The following is a 17,569-nucleotide window of genomic DNA, read 5'->3' on the forward strand; positions in this document are numbered from 1 at the left end:
TTTCCGTCTACTCTCGGATTAGGTACTTCAGTCATTGGAGGAGCGTAAGTACTTTGCGATCTCCTTCTTCCAGCAATGGGGCTGGATGTTTCAGACTCGCCTTGCGAGGAGGACACAACCTCGGTCGTACTCGTCTGGTGTAGAGGCGGGGCAGTCGCTGGGCTCTGCGTGATGGGCTCTGCTGCTGCGGTCGGCTGTTCTGGGGCCTCTGGATACAGACGGGGAGGCTGTCGATCTGCGGCAGGTTAACGCTACGGGTCTCTGAAGGTAAACGACATCAGATCCTCCTTTTCTCACCACCCGGTTAGTGCTGCTTGCACTATCCCACCCTCTGCACCCTCCCTCACCGCTCCACGTCCCACCCTATCCCACCTCACTCCCCTCTCCCCGACGAGGTTCTAAACCGCATCACACCCAGTAGCCCCATCACATGCTCCCTTGACCCAGTCCCCTCCCCTCTTCTTCAGTCTATAGCACCTGAACTCCTTCCCTATGTAACCCACCTCAACACCTCCCTCCAGGCAAGAGGCTTTCCATCTCCCTTCAAGACTGCTAGAGTCACCCCCTTTCTCAAGAAACCATCACTTAACCCGTCTGACGTCAAAAACTACAGACCGATTTCCCTTCTACCCTTTCTATCCAAAGCTTTCGAACGTGCTGTCTTTAACCAACTTTCTTTGTACCTCCACCAGAACAACCTGCTGGACCCCAACCAGTCTGGGTTCAGGGTGGGTCACTCGACAGAGACGGCCCTCCTTGCAGTGACAGAATCGCTGCACTCTGCGAGAGCGAACTCTCTCTCCTCTGTCTTGATACTTCTGACCTGTCAGCTGCGTTCGACACAGTGAACCACCAGATCCTCCTCTCTACCTTCGAGGGGCTGGGTGTCACAGGCTCTGCACTCTCAATGTTTGCAACCTACCTGACGGGTCGCTCCTACCAGGTGACATGGAGGGGATCTGTGTCGGAGCCTCGCAGACTGACTACAGGCGTTCCACAGGGTTCGGTTCTGGGTCCTCTCATTTTCTCCATGTACACGACATCCCTGGGTTCTGTTATTCGCTCGCATGACTTCTCTTACCATTGTTATGCCGATGACACCCAGCTGATCTTGTCCTTTCCTGCCTCTGACACACAAGTAGAGACACGCATTGCTGCGTGCTTGACTGACATCTCGGAGTGGATGACGACACACCACCTGAAGCTCAATCTGGACAAGACAGAGCTGATGTTCCTCCCGGGCAAAGGTGCCTGCACCGAGACCTGGCCATCACCATTGACAACACTGTGCTGACGCCAACTCGGACTGTGAGGAATCTGGGTGTGATCCTGGACAACCAACTGTCGTTTGCTGCAAACGTTGCATCGGTTGCTTGCTCCTGCAGATTTCTCTTCTATAACATCAGGAGGATTCGCCCATTCCTCACTGACGAGATGGCACAGGTGCTCATCCAGGCTCTGGTCATCTCCCGGCTGGACTACGGCAACTCCCTCCTTGCTAGCGCCCCAGTGTCGGCCATCAGACCTCTGGAGCTTGTTCAGAAAGCTGCAGCTCGTCCGGTGTTCAACCGCCCTAAGTTCTCCCACACAACTCCCCTTCTCATGTCCCTACACTGGCTCCCAGTAGCTGCTCGCATCCAGTTTAAGACTCTGGTGCTAGCCTACAGGGCAGTGAAAGGAACATCTCCTTCCGATCTCCAGGCCATATTCAAGCCCTACACCCCCGTCCGACGACTTCGCCCTGCTGCCTCAGGATGCCTGGTTGCCCCGTCGCTCAGAGGCCCTTGCTGCCGATTGACCCGGTCACAGCTCTTTTCTGTCCTGGCCCCACAGTGGTGGAATGAACTCCCCACTGACGTCAGGACACCGGAGTCGCTGTCCATCTTTCGGCGCAGGTTGAAAACTCACCTCTTTAAGAACTACTACCCTGTTACTTGTTCCTAGCACTTAATGTATTCACTCATTTAAAAAAAAATCTCTTTCTTGCACTTTTACTTTAGCACTGGTTTTGCTCTTAGATGCTTGTTTAGATGCACTTATGACCTCTGATGACTAGTAGTTCTCCTGATTTCCTACGTTAAATGATGCACTTATTGTAAGTCACCTTGGATAAAAGCGTCAGCTTAATGGCTGTAATGTAATGAGCGGCTGAAACAGGGAAGAGGTCCAGGTCCTTCTGTGAAAACCGAGGACGACTATTAATTGCCCTCCCTGCCCCCTTACCTCTTGTTTCACTATTCTTTTGCCTGCTTCTTTTGTCAGCCTCCGCTTTCCATATCGTCAATGCCCTCCAATCTACTTTACCTTTACCTTTCTTCTTTTCATATTTCTCCATATTATCCTGCAATTGTTGTAGCTGGTTTACACTAAAACTACCAGTTTCAGGAAATCCAAATTTCTTTCCCCACGTTGAAAGCTGATTACAGGAGTCGTCACCATATTTTTCATGCATAATTTTCGCACATCCTGTCAAACAAAACTTGTCAGTCAAAGGTTTGCTTTGGTTTTTGCCCATACGGCTATCCTGAAGTCACTCTTACCCGGAAATTTCCTATCATGACCATTCAATTGACATTATTCATTATTTCCTTTGCCAATGGGTCGTCACCCCTAAGTGAATGTCATTACCGTCAGACATCTTCACGTGGTCTTCAATACTGTATCCTCAGTTAAATAAAAAGCCATATCATACAATTCCTCTCCCCACAATCTCTCAAACGATCTCTTCTCAACCCCAGGAGTCGACTACGAGCTGTCCTCAGGGGAGGTAGACTTCCTGGGTCTTAGGCGATTTTCAACCCCTTTACCAGACTGGCCGGCCAGATTCCGTGCAGAGAGTGGGTCAAAGAATATGAGTTAGGCTTCCCGGACGAGCCCCCAAACTGGCATGGCAATTATTTAATTCCAGTCTGACATCACATGAGGAACAAGACAAAAATCTCATACAATATTGTCACATGATTTTAATATATGTTCATGAAGACGGATCCAAGCCCAGGTACTTGAATGCGCACCCTGATCTCAGAGCCCACTCCCTTTGCACTTCCTCCCATGCAGCCCACACCCTCCCATGCAGCACAGACATGCTCATTGTTTCAGTGGTAGTAGTGTGTACTCAGGTTTTTCCCTCATCCAGGTTGGAAGAAGTAGCTAATTTTTATTGCTGGACTGTCATCCTAATCGGTATCAGAGCTTGCTCAGAGAGTTCATAGGTTAGGTCTCCCCTCACCCTTATCCTCCAAATCGTAATTCTCAAAGACCGTCCCTTCGGGCCTTGCCACCCTCAAATGAACTTCTCAGATGTTTCTCTGCCATCAACTAACAGTTTGGCAGCCATCCATTCATTGTCCAAACCATACATCATGCCCTCAGGGTCGCGGGACTCTCTGTGTCTCTGTTTGTGCACCTGGGGAAGACGCCTTAGAAGACTGTCTCTGTCCTATTACACATGGACTTTAAGCATCTATCTAAGCAATGTAAAATAAAGTGAAACATGGTCTAGATCATACATGGTAAAAGATTAAAAGTAAGCAAACATCAAAGATGAATTGCCCTCACACACAAAAAAAAACTTAAATAATTAACAGAATCAATAGTGCTAATCCAAATGCAGCACTGATGACCCAGTGTGCAGACATAACATTTCCCCTGCCCCCCCCCCCCGGCAGGGTTTCAAACATGAAAAGTTGACACAAAGTCCTCTAGCTGGCCAGGGCATGAACATGTGTGAACAGGTCGTGGGAAGGCATGAGGCTGAGGCTAAGCAGGCTGAGGTGAGGAGGCAGAAGGCAGTGGCAGCTGAGGCCCAGGAATGTCTGGGGCCTGTGTAGGGGCTGTCTGAGACCTGTCATGCTGAGGGAATGGTTTGGGGTGTGTCACCAGCTGTGTGTGGCGGAGCTGGCACCTTCCGGAGGCGGCTGGAGTGCCACTGAGTACCGTCGTTGAGGAGATAGGTGGCTGGACCCAGCTGACGGATGACTTGGAGAGGAGAGGACCAGTATGAGGCCATTTTATTGTCCCGGTGGAGCCTACGGACCCTGACCCAGTCTGAGGCATTGATGTCTGGCACCCTGGCTCGTTTGACTGGTCAGATCATTGCTTCATCTGCCCCTGCTGAAAGGTGACTGAGGCTCTGACCCTAGAGGGAGGTGCCTGGGGTGTAGAGGGGCGGTGCCTGTCGAGGGGCGTGTTTAGATCCCAGCTCAGCATGAGAGAGGCTGGGGAGACCCCCGTGGTCGAGTGTTGTGTGGCCCTGTAGTCCAGCAGAGTGTGACGGATGGTATGCGTGAAGGAGCACCCTTGGGCCAGGTGTGCTCTGAGGCCTTTTTTCAGTGACTGGTGAAAGTGTTCAACGCTGCTGTCGGCCTGGGGGTGATAATACGCAGTGCGTACGTGACGGATGCCCTTGCTTTCAAGGTAAGCAGTGAACTCTGCAGAGACCAGTTGAGGACCATTGTCGGTGGTGATGGTCTTTGGGAGGCCCCAGTGAGGGAAGAGTGAGTCCAGGAAGTCGATAATGACCTGAGAGGTCACAGAGCCAGTAGTGGTGAGCTCAGGCCATTTTGAGTGTAGGTCGTAGGCAACCACCAAGAAGCATTGGTGGTGGGGAACCCCATGGATCTCTCCGCAGATGTCCAGCTGCAGGTGTTCCCAGGGCTGAGAGGGCCAGGCAAGAGGTTGCAGGGTTGGGGGAGCCTGGTGGCCAGTTTTGCCACTCATGAGGCAGGCAGAGCAGTCCTTGTCTCTGTCTATCCCTGGCCACCACACCAGGTCTCGGCAGCGCTGTTTCAATTTCACAATGCCCAGGTGGCCCTCATGTGCCATGGTCAACACACGCGTACGCAGAGCACCTGGGACCACTGTGCAAAGCCCGTTTGCCACACAGGTGTCGTTCCAGCAGGAGAGCTCCTGGTTGACTCAGGAGAACGCAGCCAACTCCTCTGGGACCTTGTGAGGCCAGCCATTCTGGATGTAGGTGCAGAGGTGAGAGAGGACAGGGTCCTGTTCGGAGGCTTCCTTCAACTCCTGCAGAGAGACAGTGGCCTGGAGGGGTGTGTGTAGCATTTGAATAATGTCATGTTCCACACAGTCAGTGCCCGTGTGTAGGGCTGGGGCGGAGACGGAGCAAGAGAGCAGGCCAGTCACAACATTGTCTCTGCCTGGGGTGAATTGCAGGGTAAAGTTGTACTGGCAGAGGCGGTCAGACCAGCAGTGTAGCCTGAGGGGTCTGTGGCCTGTTCCAGATGCTGACAGCAGCACTGTCAGTGCTTGGTGATCCATCCTGAGGGTGAAGGAGCGGCCATAGAGGTACAGGCGGCACCTTTCACAGGCCCAGATGCAGGCTAATGCCTCACACTCACCCACAGAGTACTGCTGCTAGGTCTGGTTAAGGGCAAGGGAGGCGAAGGCGATGGGCTTCTCCATGCTGTTCTGAGTCTGCGACAGCACAGCCCCTATCGCTGTGGCCGACACGTCACAAGTCACGAAGGTGGGGCTGGAGATGTCAAAGTCAGCCAACACTGATGGTGAAGTCAGTTGCGTTTTGAGGTCACGCACAGCGTCACTGCATGCCTGAGACCACACCCAAGGCTCGTCCTTACACAGGAACTGGCGCAGGAGGGCTGTGGTGGCAGAGTACTGAGGGAGGACCTTCAGGTAGTATCCTGTCATACCCAGGAAGGAGGCGACCTGGGTGGCTGAGCTGGGCTCTGGGGATGGCCTGAATGGCATCCACATTGGACTGGAGTGGGGTTATCCCACTTGATGACAGCCGGAACCCCACAAACTCAATGGCCGGCATAGAGGACACATTTTTCAGTATTGAGAGTTAGCTTGTGCTTGGCTAGGGCTGCGAAGACCCTGTTGAGTTGCTTGTCATGGATTTCAGTGGTGGTCCCGTGTACGACTATATCGTCCAGATATATGGCCACGCCTGGTATGCCAGCCAGCATAGAGACCATGACTTTCTGGAAGCAGTTAGGGGCAGAGCTCAGGCCAAACGGCATCCGGGTGTAGCGAAACACTCCTGCATATGCCACAAAGGCTGTGAGGTTTCTGCTGCCAGGGTGGAGAGGCACCTGTAAATATCCCTGTCTGAGGTCGAGCTTGGAGAACACCGTAGAGCCACAGAACTGAGCTGTGAGCTCTTCTGAGGTGGGTAGTGGATACTTGTCAGGAATTACCGCCTTATTCACTGCACGTAGATCGACAACAGACATGCAGGGCCCCCGACTTCTTCTTAGCCACCACGAGGTTTGAGATCCAGGGTGAAGCATCCACTGGCTCAATGATGCCAGCTTCCAGCAGTTGTTGCAGCTCGGCCGAGACCCCATCATGGAGAGCCAGTGGGATGCAGTGCAGTGGCTGGATGATGGGTTTCACAGAAGGATCAAGGAGAGGTTGATGGGCGAAGGCAGAGAGGCAGCCCAGACCCTCAAACAGTGATGGCCATTTTTGCCGTCATGGCGTGGCGACAGTCAGGATTACTGACCCCCCGTGTCTAAGAGGGAGAACCTGTTAAGGTTTGTAGAACGAACCCAATAGCGACAACACAAGACAAAGTAAAGCACCAACCTGGCAGGACTCGTACAGGAGAGCCGGCCGGGCCTGGACAGAAGGGGGAGGCGCTTCAGGCGGAACTTGAGAATAGCTTCTTAAAAATGGGAAAACGTAAACTGCCCCCTTAATCCGAAAAGGAAAAAACGTAAACAGCTCCCTTAAAGTCCGAAAGGGAAAAAACGTAAACTGCTCCTTTAAAGTCCGAAAGGGAAAAAACGTAAACTGCTCCTTTAAAGTCCGAAAGGGAAAAAAACACAAACTGCTCCTTTAAAGTCCGAAAGGGAAAAAAACACAAACTGCTCCTTTAAGGTAGAAGTCCAACCGAGTAATAAGATCCACAGTGAGAGAGGAGAAATTAGAATATCAAAAACTTGATCTCAACTAGAAAATCACGATGGGAAAATCCAATGGGGAAAACACAAAGAGAGTTCTTCTCCGAACAAGCTCTCAAGGAGAACTGACACAAGGGAATAATCAAACAAGCAAAAACACGGAGAATACTACAATCTGTACTCCACCGGGAGACACAGAAATGTCACAAAACCCGAGACGAAGAATTTACTCACGGGACTGTTCAGGACGAACTCGCGACGAGTTCTGGAAAGCAAACAAACTTATACTAGAGTGGTTAACGAGTAGGTAGGCTGCAGGTGTTTCAGACGCGCCCTTCCCCCGCTCTCATTGCTGGTTGCCAGGTTGGTCAACAGACCGAGCCCTAACAGTACCCCCCCCCCTCTACGGGAGCCACCAGGCGACCTGCCAGGCTTGTCAGGGTGACGGCGATAGAACTCAGCGAGCAGACCAGGGTCCATGATGAGCTGGCGGGATACCCAGCTTCGTTCCTCCACCCCATAGCCCTCCCAGTCAACCAAATACTGGAACCCCCGTCCCCTGCGTCGGACGTCCATCAGCCGACGGACCTTCCACTGTGGATGCCCATCCACAATCTCAGGGGGAGGCGGAGCTGGGGCCGGAGGCATAAGGGGGCTCTCGGAGACAGGCTTTACTCGGGACACATGAAAAACCGGATGGATCTTCATGGAGGCCGGGAGCTTAAGACGCACAACTGCAGGACTGGGTACTTCCTGGATCTCGAAGGGTCCAACGAACTGGGGATTCAGCTTCTTGGCAGAGGACTGAAGGGGGAGATCCTTGGTGGACAGCCAGACTCTCTGTCCGGGTTGGTAAGCTGGTGCTGTGGATCGGCGACGGTTAGCTCCTCGTCTGGCACGTTCCGTAGCACGGAGCAGCGCAGCCCTGGTGATCTCCCAGACACGACGACAGCGGTCCAGATGAGTCTGCACGGAGGGAACCTCCACTTCGGACTCCTGTGCAGAGAAGACGGGCGGCTGGTAACCCAGGGATGCCTCAAAGGGCGAGAGGCCGGTGGCGGAGCTGACCGCATACTCGACCCAGGGGAGAAACTGACTCCAGGAGGTTGGCTTCTTGGCAGCGACGCAACGGAGAGCAGATTCCACACTCTGGTTCATCCTCTCAGTCTGTCCGTTAGTCTGCGGATGATATCCCGACGAAAGGCTGACCGAGGCGCCCAACCCCTTGCAGAAAGCACGCCACACACGGGAAACAAACTGGGGCCCTCTGTCTGACACAATGTCCTTGGGAAGTCCATGCAAACGGAAGACGTGGCTCATCAGGAGGTCAGCGGTTTCTGAAGCAGAAGGAAGCTTAGGCAAAGCCACCAGGTGAACACCCTTGCTGAAGCGATCCACCACCGTCAGGATCACTGTGTTGCCCTGAGACGGAGGAAGTCCAGAGACAAAATCCAACGCCACATGGGACCAGGGCCGACTGGGAATAGGAAGGGGCTGCAGCAGACCAGCCGGTGCCTGGTGAGAGGCCTTGCTGCGGGCACAGATGGTGCAGGCCATGACGAACTCCTTGACGTCCCTCCTCATAGTGGGCCACCAGAACCGTCGAGCTATGAAAGTGAAAGTGCGGTGGACTCCAGGGTGGCAAGCGAGCTGACTGGTGTGGCCCCATTTGAGGACCCGAGACCTCACTGAGTCCGGAACAAACAGTCGGCGAGGCGACACGTTGCTCGGGGCTGGACTGGAGCGCAAGGCGCGCTTGACCACCGTTTCAAGGCCCCAGGTCACCACGCCAACGACCTTGGTCTCAGGGAGGACGGGACTTGGCTCCACCGTTACAGGTTCCTTAAGGTGTTGACGAGACAGAGCATCTGCCTTGGTGTTGCGGGAGCCAGGACGATAAGTCAGTCTGAAGTCGAACCGACTGAGGAAACTGGCCCACCGTGCCTGCCGACCATTGAGACGTTTGGTTGCCCGGATGAACGTCAGGTTCTTATGATCAGTCCAGATGGTAAATGGATGCTCTGCCCCCTCCAGCCAATGGCGCCATTCCTCAAGTGCAGCCACTACAGCGAGAAGCTCCCGATTACCAACATCGTAGTTCTCCTCGGCGGGAAGGAACCGGCGGGAGAAGAACGCGCAAGGATGAACCTTCTGGTCAGTCTCTGATCGTTGGGAGAGCACAGCCCCCAATCCGGTGTCCGAAGCGTCCACCTCAACTATGAACTGCCTCTTGGGATCGGGATGGAGTAGGACGGGGGCACTGGTGAACCTCTCCTTGAGCGACAGAAATGCAGAGCGAGCAGCTGGGGACCAGACGAACGGCTGAGAGGGGGAGGTTAGACGGGTGAGGGGTTCTGCTACAGAGCTGTAGTTTCGGACGAACCTCCTGTAAAAGTTCGCGAACCCGAGGAAGCTCTGCAGTTCCTTACGTGACTTAGGATCCGGCCATTCCACCACCGCTTTGATCTTGCGAGGATCAGCTCGAGTCTTGCCTCCCTCCACGATAAAACCTAAGTAGTCCACTGACTCAGAATGGAACAGGCATTTCTCAGCCTTGACGAACAGCCGGTTACGAAGGAGGCGTTCGAGAACCTGCCGCACGTGCTGGACATGCTCCTCGAGGGACCTGGAGAAGATGAGGATGTCATCAAGGTAGACGACAACGAATTGGTCGAGCATGTCGCGAAGGATGTCATTCATGAGTGCCTGGAACACCGCCGGGGCGTTGGTGAGGCCGAACGGCATTACCAGGTACTCATAATGACCACGGGGAGTCTTAAAGGCTGTCTTCCACTCGTCCCCTTTCCGGATCCGAACGAGATGGTAGGCGTTCCGGAGATCCAGCTTAGTGAAGACAGTCGCCTGGGTCAGGGGTTTGAGGGTGAAGCTCATCAGAGGCAGGGGGTATTTATTCTTGATGGTGATGTCGTTGAGTTGGCGATAATCAATGCAGGGTCGGAGACCACCATCCTTCTTCTTAACGAAAAAGAAACCAGCTGCCACCTGGGAGGATGAGGGTCGGATGAGCCCTGCCGCCAACGATTCTGAAATGTAATCGTCCATAGCAGCCTTCTCGGGAATGGAAAGGCTGTAAAGACGACTGCTAGGGAGAGAGGCCCCAGGACGGAGGTTGATAGCACAATCATATGGCCGATGCGGAGGGAGAGACTGAGCCCGCGTCTTGCTGAAGACCTCCCCGAGATCATGATACTCGGGAGGAACAGAGGAAAGATCGGGAGGAGGAGCAATCGGAACAGTCTGGACTGCTGGACCAGGTGCGGCCTGAAGACACCGGGCGTGACAGGAGGAGCTCCACTCCAAAATGTTACCAGACGACCAAGCAATGTGTGGCTCATGCTGAGCCAACCAGGGACGCCCCAAGATCACAGGAACTAAGGGAGACTGGATGACGAAGAACTGAAGGCTCTCCACATGGTTTCCAGCAATAGTGAGAGACACGGGACAGGACTGTCGGGTAACACTGGCCAGGCGGCGCTCATCCAGAGCAAAGGCCTCTATTGGCCTCTCCAATTCCTCACATGGAATGTTAGCTTGAGCAGCAAACGTAGAGTCCAAGAAACACCCATCAGCTCCCGAATCGATGAGTGCGCCTACAGTGAGCCGCTGGTCTGCCCAAGCCAGGGTAACGCTCACAAGATGGTTAGCCGGAGCAGGATGGCGGGAACAGGAAAGACGGCTCACTAGGATCTCCTGGGGTCCCAGTGAGCCTAATCTTTTGGCCGCGTAGGACACTCGCTGATCCGGTGTCCCTTAAGACCGCAGTAAAGACAGAGACCTGCCTTGAACTGGGCCTCACGTTCAGCGGGAGTCAGTCGTGTACGCCCAAGCTGCATAGGTTCCTCCTCTGTCACTGTCTGGGAGGAGGAGAGGCTTGCCACAGGGGAAGTGGAGTGCGACGAAGAAGAGCCCCCTTCGGAAGCTCTGGATGGCTGAGAGGTAGAAACGGTTCCCCATAGACCTCGCTCGCGCCTTCTCTCGCGGAGACGTCCATCGATGCGGATGGCAAGGCTGATAAGGTCGTCGAGAGAGGTAGGATCCTCCCGGGTGGCTAGCTGATCCTTGACGGCATCGCTGAGGCCCCTACGGAAGGTTACCCGAAGTGACTGGTCGTTCCAGCCACTCTCAGCCGCAGCCAGCCTGAACTCGACTGAGTAGTCAGTGACACTGCCACTGCCCTGCTGGATCCTGCTCAATCGGACACCCGGATCCTGACCGTACACTGGATGATGGAATACCTTCCGAAGCTCAGCCACAAAGTCATCGTAGGAAGAGCAGAAACTGGCCCCCATGGACCAGGAAGCAGTGGCCCACTGAGCAGCGCGGCCAGTCAGCAGGTTAGTCACGTAAGCAACTCTTGCAGCATCTGTGGTGAACCCCCTGGAATGGTGGGCGAAGACAAGCTCACACTGCATGATGAACGTGGCACAGGTCTCAAAGTTGCCATCAAAAGGCTTGGGATTGGAGATACTGGGCTCCCGGAAATCCGAAACATAAACGGTAGGATTGTCTAAGGCAACGGCTGCGGGCACTGCTGGAGGAGGGGCGGCCGGAACTGGTGGGACAGCTGGCTGGATGGTGATAGCCGCTGTGAGAGTTTGCAACTGCTTAAGAACCTCCTCTTGTTGGCTCGCGAGCGCCGCTTGCTGGGCCGAAAGAGAATCCACCGAAGCCTGGAGGGGTTGCACCTTAGCCCGGAGGCCCTGCATGGCAACAGCGGCCTCTTGTAGTTGCTGGCCGTGGGAGGCTGTAAGCTGAATCTGCTTATAGAGAGCAGCCTGGACAGGATTGGCGTCTAGGTTGTCTGGGTTCATAGTGAGGGCGAGTTCGTACTGTTAAGGTTTGTAGAACGAACCCAATAGCGACAACACAAGACAAAGTAAAGCACCAACCTGGCAGGACTCGTACAGGAGAGCCGGCCGGGCCTGGACAGAAGGGGGAGGCGCTTCAGGCGGAACTTGAGAATAGCTTCTTAAAAATGGGAAAACGTAAACTGCCCCCTTAATCCGAAAAGGAAAAAACGTAAACAGCTCCCTTAAAGTCCGAAAGGGAAAAAACGTAAACTGCTCCTTTAAAGTCCGAAAGGGAAAAAACGTAAACTGCTCCTTTAAAGCCCGAAAGGGAAAAAAACACAAACTGCTCCTTTAAAGTCCGAAAGGGAAAAAAACACAAACTGCTCCTTTAAGGTAGAAGTCCAACCGAGTAATAAGATCCACAGTGAGAGAGGAGAAATTAGAATATCAAAAACTTGATCTCAACTAGAAAATCACGATGGGAAAATCCAATGGGGAAAACACAAAGAGAGTTCTTCTCCGAACAAGCTCTCAAGGAGAACTGACACAAGGGAATAATCAAACAAGCAAAAACACGGAGAATACTACAATCTGTACTCCACCGGGAGACACAGAAATGTCACAAAACCCGAGACGAAGAATTTACTCACGGGACTGTTCAGGACGAACTCGCGACGAGTTCTGGAAAGCAAACAAACTTATACTAGAGTGGTTAACGAGTAGGTAGGCTGCAGGTGTTTCAGACGCGCCCTTCCCCCCGCTCTCATTGCTGGTTGCCAGGTTGGTCAACAGACCGAGCCCTAACAGAACCCCAGAGCAGAGACCAGGTCCAGGCCCATCAGTTTGGCCTCACGGCGGGCAACATGAAAGACAACACTGGGCACAAGCTTGGTTCCATAGCGGACAGTCACTTGGAGAGAGCCGACCAGATCAATTCTGGCGTGACCATAGCCACAGAGGGCAACTGAGGGTGCGGACAGTGGTAGTGAACTGAAAAATTGTCTGTAAGTATCAACATTCAGAAGAGACACGCTGGCGCCGGTGTCCAACAGCAGAGGAATGCACACATCATTGAGGCTGACTGTGCATAATTTGAATGGCACTGGCCCAGGGGTCACATTGTGAATAATGGTGGGTGCAGACTGGGGGCGTGGCTCTCTGACCCAGCTGGGGAGGAGCGACAGACGTTAGCAAAATAATTTTGTTTACCGCAGCTACAGCATGTCTGGCCACGGGCTGGACAGTTCTGGGCCCTTGACGCGTGAGACCGAGATCCAGTTACCGCAGGGCTGTTGTGGGCGGGGCCGAGAACGCTGTCGGTGTTGGTGTCGTTGGCGGAATAACAATCGCCGAAGGAGGGCACTCTGTGGAGCAGCGAAATGGGTGTTCAGAAGCCCCACAGCTGTGTCATAGTCAGTGATGGTCCCTAGCATCCCGAGCACACGCCGACCCTCAACTTCCGAGCCGCGCTCACCTGGCTCAGCCCACAGGCCACGAGGTAGGTTTCGAAGGACTGTAACCTGCGAGGCCAGGGTATTGGAGGCTCGCCAGGCCATGGCAGAAAGGGGGCAGGTGGTGGAAGAGAAATATCAGCCATCTTCGTCGCCAATATTATGTTTGAAGGATCACACCATGACTCGGTATCAGCGTCAGCGCAACGTGCGTTTTGCTCTCCATTTCAAAACCCCTTACAGCAGACTCAACCAATCAATCCAAGAGCAACCACACAGGCATCACATACCGATTGCAGCACAATAGAACAGCGCTACCCCAAATGCAGCACTGATGACCCAGTGTGCAGACAGAACACTGAGGACAACTATTAATTGCCCCCCCACCCCCACCCCCTTACCTCTTGTCTCACTATTCTTTTGCCTGCTTCTTTTCTCCGCCTCCACTTTCCATATCATCAATGCCCTCCAATCCACTTTACCTTTCTTCTTTTCATGTTTTTCCATATTATCCTGCAACTGTTATAGCTGATTCACACTAAAAGCACCAGTATCAGCAAATCCAAATGTCGTTCCACACACTGAAAGCTTTGGCTGTCTTGCAGCAGGGCCCGGTGCTGATTCGCTACGCCCCCGTGTGTGCTCCAGCCATGTGTGGTGTTACGTCATCTATACGTGCACGTATGTCAAGTGAAGCCTGGTTATGTTTGCATTGTTAACTGCCTGTTAACTTACATGACTGGCCGTAAAGTTAAACAAAACCCCTACATGGCCAATACACATGATCCTGATTCTGAATTTGACACCCCGCGCGCTGTTTCTGCGCATGCGTACCGAGGAGAAGGTTTCTCGTCTCCACGGCAACAGACTCCAGTCGAGCGAGGAAACGTCGATCTGTGCGAGGCTCCGCGGAGCAGGAGGACGCAACTGTTGGTCCGAAACCAGAGGAGGGGTCCAGACCCGGATTCAGGTTAAAGGAATGCAATCCATCAGAACCCGAACCTGTTCCGGCCTGAACCCGTCTGCTGAGGTGAGCCGCAAGAAAGCTGACGGTCACTTCACCGTCCGCTAGCAGCTAGCTTAGCAACCCGAGCACACTGAGTTCACCGACGCTAGCAGAGAGCAGACCTCTCCAGCTCCACGCGTGTGTCAGTTACCGTCAGCCCCAGCAACAGCTTCAACACGACTCCTAACCGCTCTCCTGTGAACTGAGGTTTTATTTGGGACAAGTCCTGGTCTGGATTCAGAGTCCTGGTAGATTGAACAGATTTCCCATTTGCAGACCAAAGGCGGAAAGCAGCCAGTAAGACGTCAGTCTCCCTCTATTATTATACTGGATCCAGCGGCAGTGTGTCCACGTCACACTGTCCAGTTACTTCTATTGCCAAACCCCCATCTACAAGTCGACACACAGTCTACTAATGTCCATGTCCCAACTTCAGTGTCTGAACATGTGTTAATGGTGTTTCCTTATTTTTGTATCTGCGCTGCATTTCTATTGGTTTTCAGAGCTGAACTGGTCTCAGACTGGAGCCATGCTTGTGCTGTGCCGACTGAAGTTTCCCCTGGTGGTGAGGCTGGAAGTTAATCTGGTTCTGGTTTTGGTGACGTTAGTGGCCTTCTCAACCAGACTGGTCAACCTATCTTATCCTGGAGCTGTGGTGTGAGTCTGTGTTGCCCTGCTGCTCAGATCCACTTAACATTATTCTGTCGTGGATTTTCTCTCTTTGTGTATGTGTGAGTGTGTGAGTGAGTGCATGTGTGTTTGATATATGTACAGATTATACAAGACATGCATATACATTATATTTATCTACTACTACTACTACTAATACTACTAATACTACTTTCAGCTGCTCCCGTTAGGGGTTGCCACAGCGGATCATCTGTCTCCATCTCTTCCTGTCCTCTGCATCTTCCTCTGTCACACCAGCCACCTGCACGTCCTCCCTCACCACATCCATAAACCTCCTCTTTGGCCTTTCTTTTCTCCTCTTCCCTGGCAGCTCCATATTCAGAGTCCTTCTCCCAATATACCCAGCATCTCTCCTCCACACATGTCCAAACCATCTCCATCTTGCCTCTCTTGCTTTGTCTCCAGACCGTCCAACCTGAGCTGTCCCTCTAATATACTCATTCCTAATCCTGTCCTTCTTTGTCACTCCCAGTGAAAATCTTATCATCTTCATCTCTGCCACCTCCAGCTCCACCTCCTGTCTTTTCATCAGTGCCACTGTCTCTAAACCATACAACATAGCTGGTCTCACAACCATCTTCTAAACCTTCTCTTAACAGGACCTTGCAAAAGTATTCAACCCCCTCGACAGTCATCAGTAACTTCTGGATCATAAAAGATACTCACACATGTGTTCCTGAACAATATTATTGTTGTGAACCCATAAGCACTAACAGCATGTTCCCACAGCCAACATAAGTTATATTTTGCTGATTTTTTGTAAATGAATTAAAAACTAAAATATAGTGCTTGCATAAGTATTCAACCCCCACGTATCAGTACTTTGTAAAGTACCCTTTTGCTGCAGTAACAGACATGATTCTCTTGGTAAGTATGTACAAGCTTTGCACATTCTTCTGGAGTAATTGTTGCTCATTCTTCTTGGCAGAACTTGTACAGGTCTTGCAGGTTGGTGGGACGGTGCCTCTGGACTACGATTTTCAGTCTCTGCCACAGATTTTCAATGGGGTTGAGGTCCGGACTTTGACTTGGCCACTCCAAAATATTCCCTTTTTTGTTGCTGAGCCATGCCATTGTTGCTTTAGCCTTGTGCTTAGGATCATTGTCCTGCTGGAAGGTGAACCTTCTCCCAAGCTGCAGTTTTATGGCAGACTGCAACAGGTTTTCTTCCAGTATTTCCTGTATTTAGCCCCATCCATTCTTCCCTCAATGTGAACAAGGTTCCCAGTGCCTGCAGAGTAAAAGCAACCCCATAGCATTATGCTGCCATCGCCATGCTTCACTGTACGGAGGGTGTTTTTAGGACATGAGCAGTGTTTGGTTTGCACCACACATAACGCTTTGAGTTTTGGCCAAAAAGCTCAACTTTCATCTCATCTGACCACAAAACCCTTACCCACATCCTAACTGGGTCTCTCCCATGCTTGGTAGCAAACTCCAAGTGTGCTTTTATATGCATATTTTTGAGCAATGGCTTCTTTCTTGCCACCCTCCCATACAAGCCAGATTTATGGAGAGCCGTGATATGGTTGACTCATGCACATTTACTCCAGTGTCAGCCACTGACCTCTGGAGCTCCTTCAAAGTGACTGCAGGATCATGTGTGGCTTTCCTCACCAGTCCACATCTTGCTCGGACACTGAGCTTTGAGGGACAGCCTGTCCTACAAAGCGTGTGGGTGGTGTGATGCAGCTTCCACTTTCTGACAGTGGATCCAACAGTGTTCCGGGGGTCACCAGTTATGTCCCCTTGTCTTAACCTGAGTTTGTTTTAGGAAGAATTTGTCATTTGTGTAAACTTGGAGCTTTCAGAGCACAAGGGGCTGAATACTTATGCAGGCACGGTATTTAACTTTTTAATTTATTAATAAAAAGTGTTAGAGCTTATGGGTTCACAACAATAATATTGTTCAGGAACACATGTGTGAGTATCTTTCATTCACTTATCATCAGCCTCTTCTCCGGGGTCGGGGCACGGTGGCAGCAAGCTAAGTAGGGCACTCCAGATGTCCCTCTCCCCAGCAATGCCCTCCAGCTCCTCCTGGGGGATCCCAAGGTGTTCCCAGGCCAGATTGGACATGTAGTCCCTCAAGTGAGTTCTGGGTCTACCTCGGGGTCTCCTCCCAGTTGGATGTGCCCGGAAAACCTCCAAAGGAAGGTGCCCAGGAGGCATCCTAATCAGATGCCCGAACCACCTCAACTGGCTTCTTTCGATGCAAAGGAGCAGTGGCTCTACTCCAAGCTCCCTCCGGATGTCTGAGCTCCTCACCCTATCTCTAAGGCTGAGCCCAGACACTCTACGGAGGAAACTCATTTCAGCCGCTTGTATCCACGATCTCACCCTTTCGCTCACTACCCAAAGCTCATGACCATAGGTGAAGGTTGGAACAAAGATTGACTGGTAAATTGAGAGCTTTGCCTCCCAGCTCAGCTCCTTCTTCACCGCAATGGTCCGGTACAACGTCCACATTACTGCTGATGCTGCACCAATCCACCTGTCAATCTCCCACTCCATCCTACCCTTACTCATGAACAAGACTTCGAAATACTTAAACTCCTTCACTTGAGGCAGCAACTCATCCCCAACCCGAAGGGAGCAATCCACCATTTTCCGGGAGACAATCTAGAGTATCTTTTATGATCCAGAAATTACTGATGACTGTCAGGGGGGTTGGATACTTTTGCAAGGCGCTGTACGTTCATATGGTTAGTGACATTGTGC

The 17,569-nt window shown here is 52.3% G+C and overlaps 1 protein-coding gene across 2 annotated transcripts in view; it reads left to right on the forward strand.

Moving 5' to 3' along the window:
* The first annotated feature begins 14,040 nt into the window (after positions 1-14,040).
* The window catches only part of pomt1 (protein-O-mannosyltransferase 1), a 105,509-nt gene continuing 101,980 nt past the window's right edge, over positions 14,041-17,569 (forward strand). For both annotated transcript variants that reach the window (XM_056283000.1, XM_056283007.1), the window contains exons 1-2: positions 14,041-14,182; positions 14,662-14,815. In XM_056283000.1, coding sequence (XP_056138975.1) covers positions 14,688-14,815 — 128 coding nt within the window. In that variant the 5' untranslated portion in view covers positions 14,041-14,182; positions 14,662-14,687. The remainder of the gene's footprint in view (positions 14,183-14,661; positions 14,816-17,569) is intronic.

This window comes from Lampris incognitus, chromosome 1, assembly GCF_029633865.1.
Source record: "Lampris incognitus isolate fLamInc1 chromosome 1, fLamInc1.hap2, whole genome shotgun sequence".
NCBI classification, from domain to species: domain Eukaryota; kingdom Metazoa; phylum Chordata; class Actinopteri; order Lampriformes; family Lampridae; genus Lampris; species Lampris incognitus.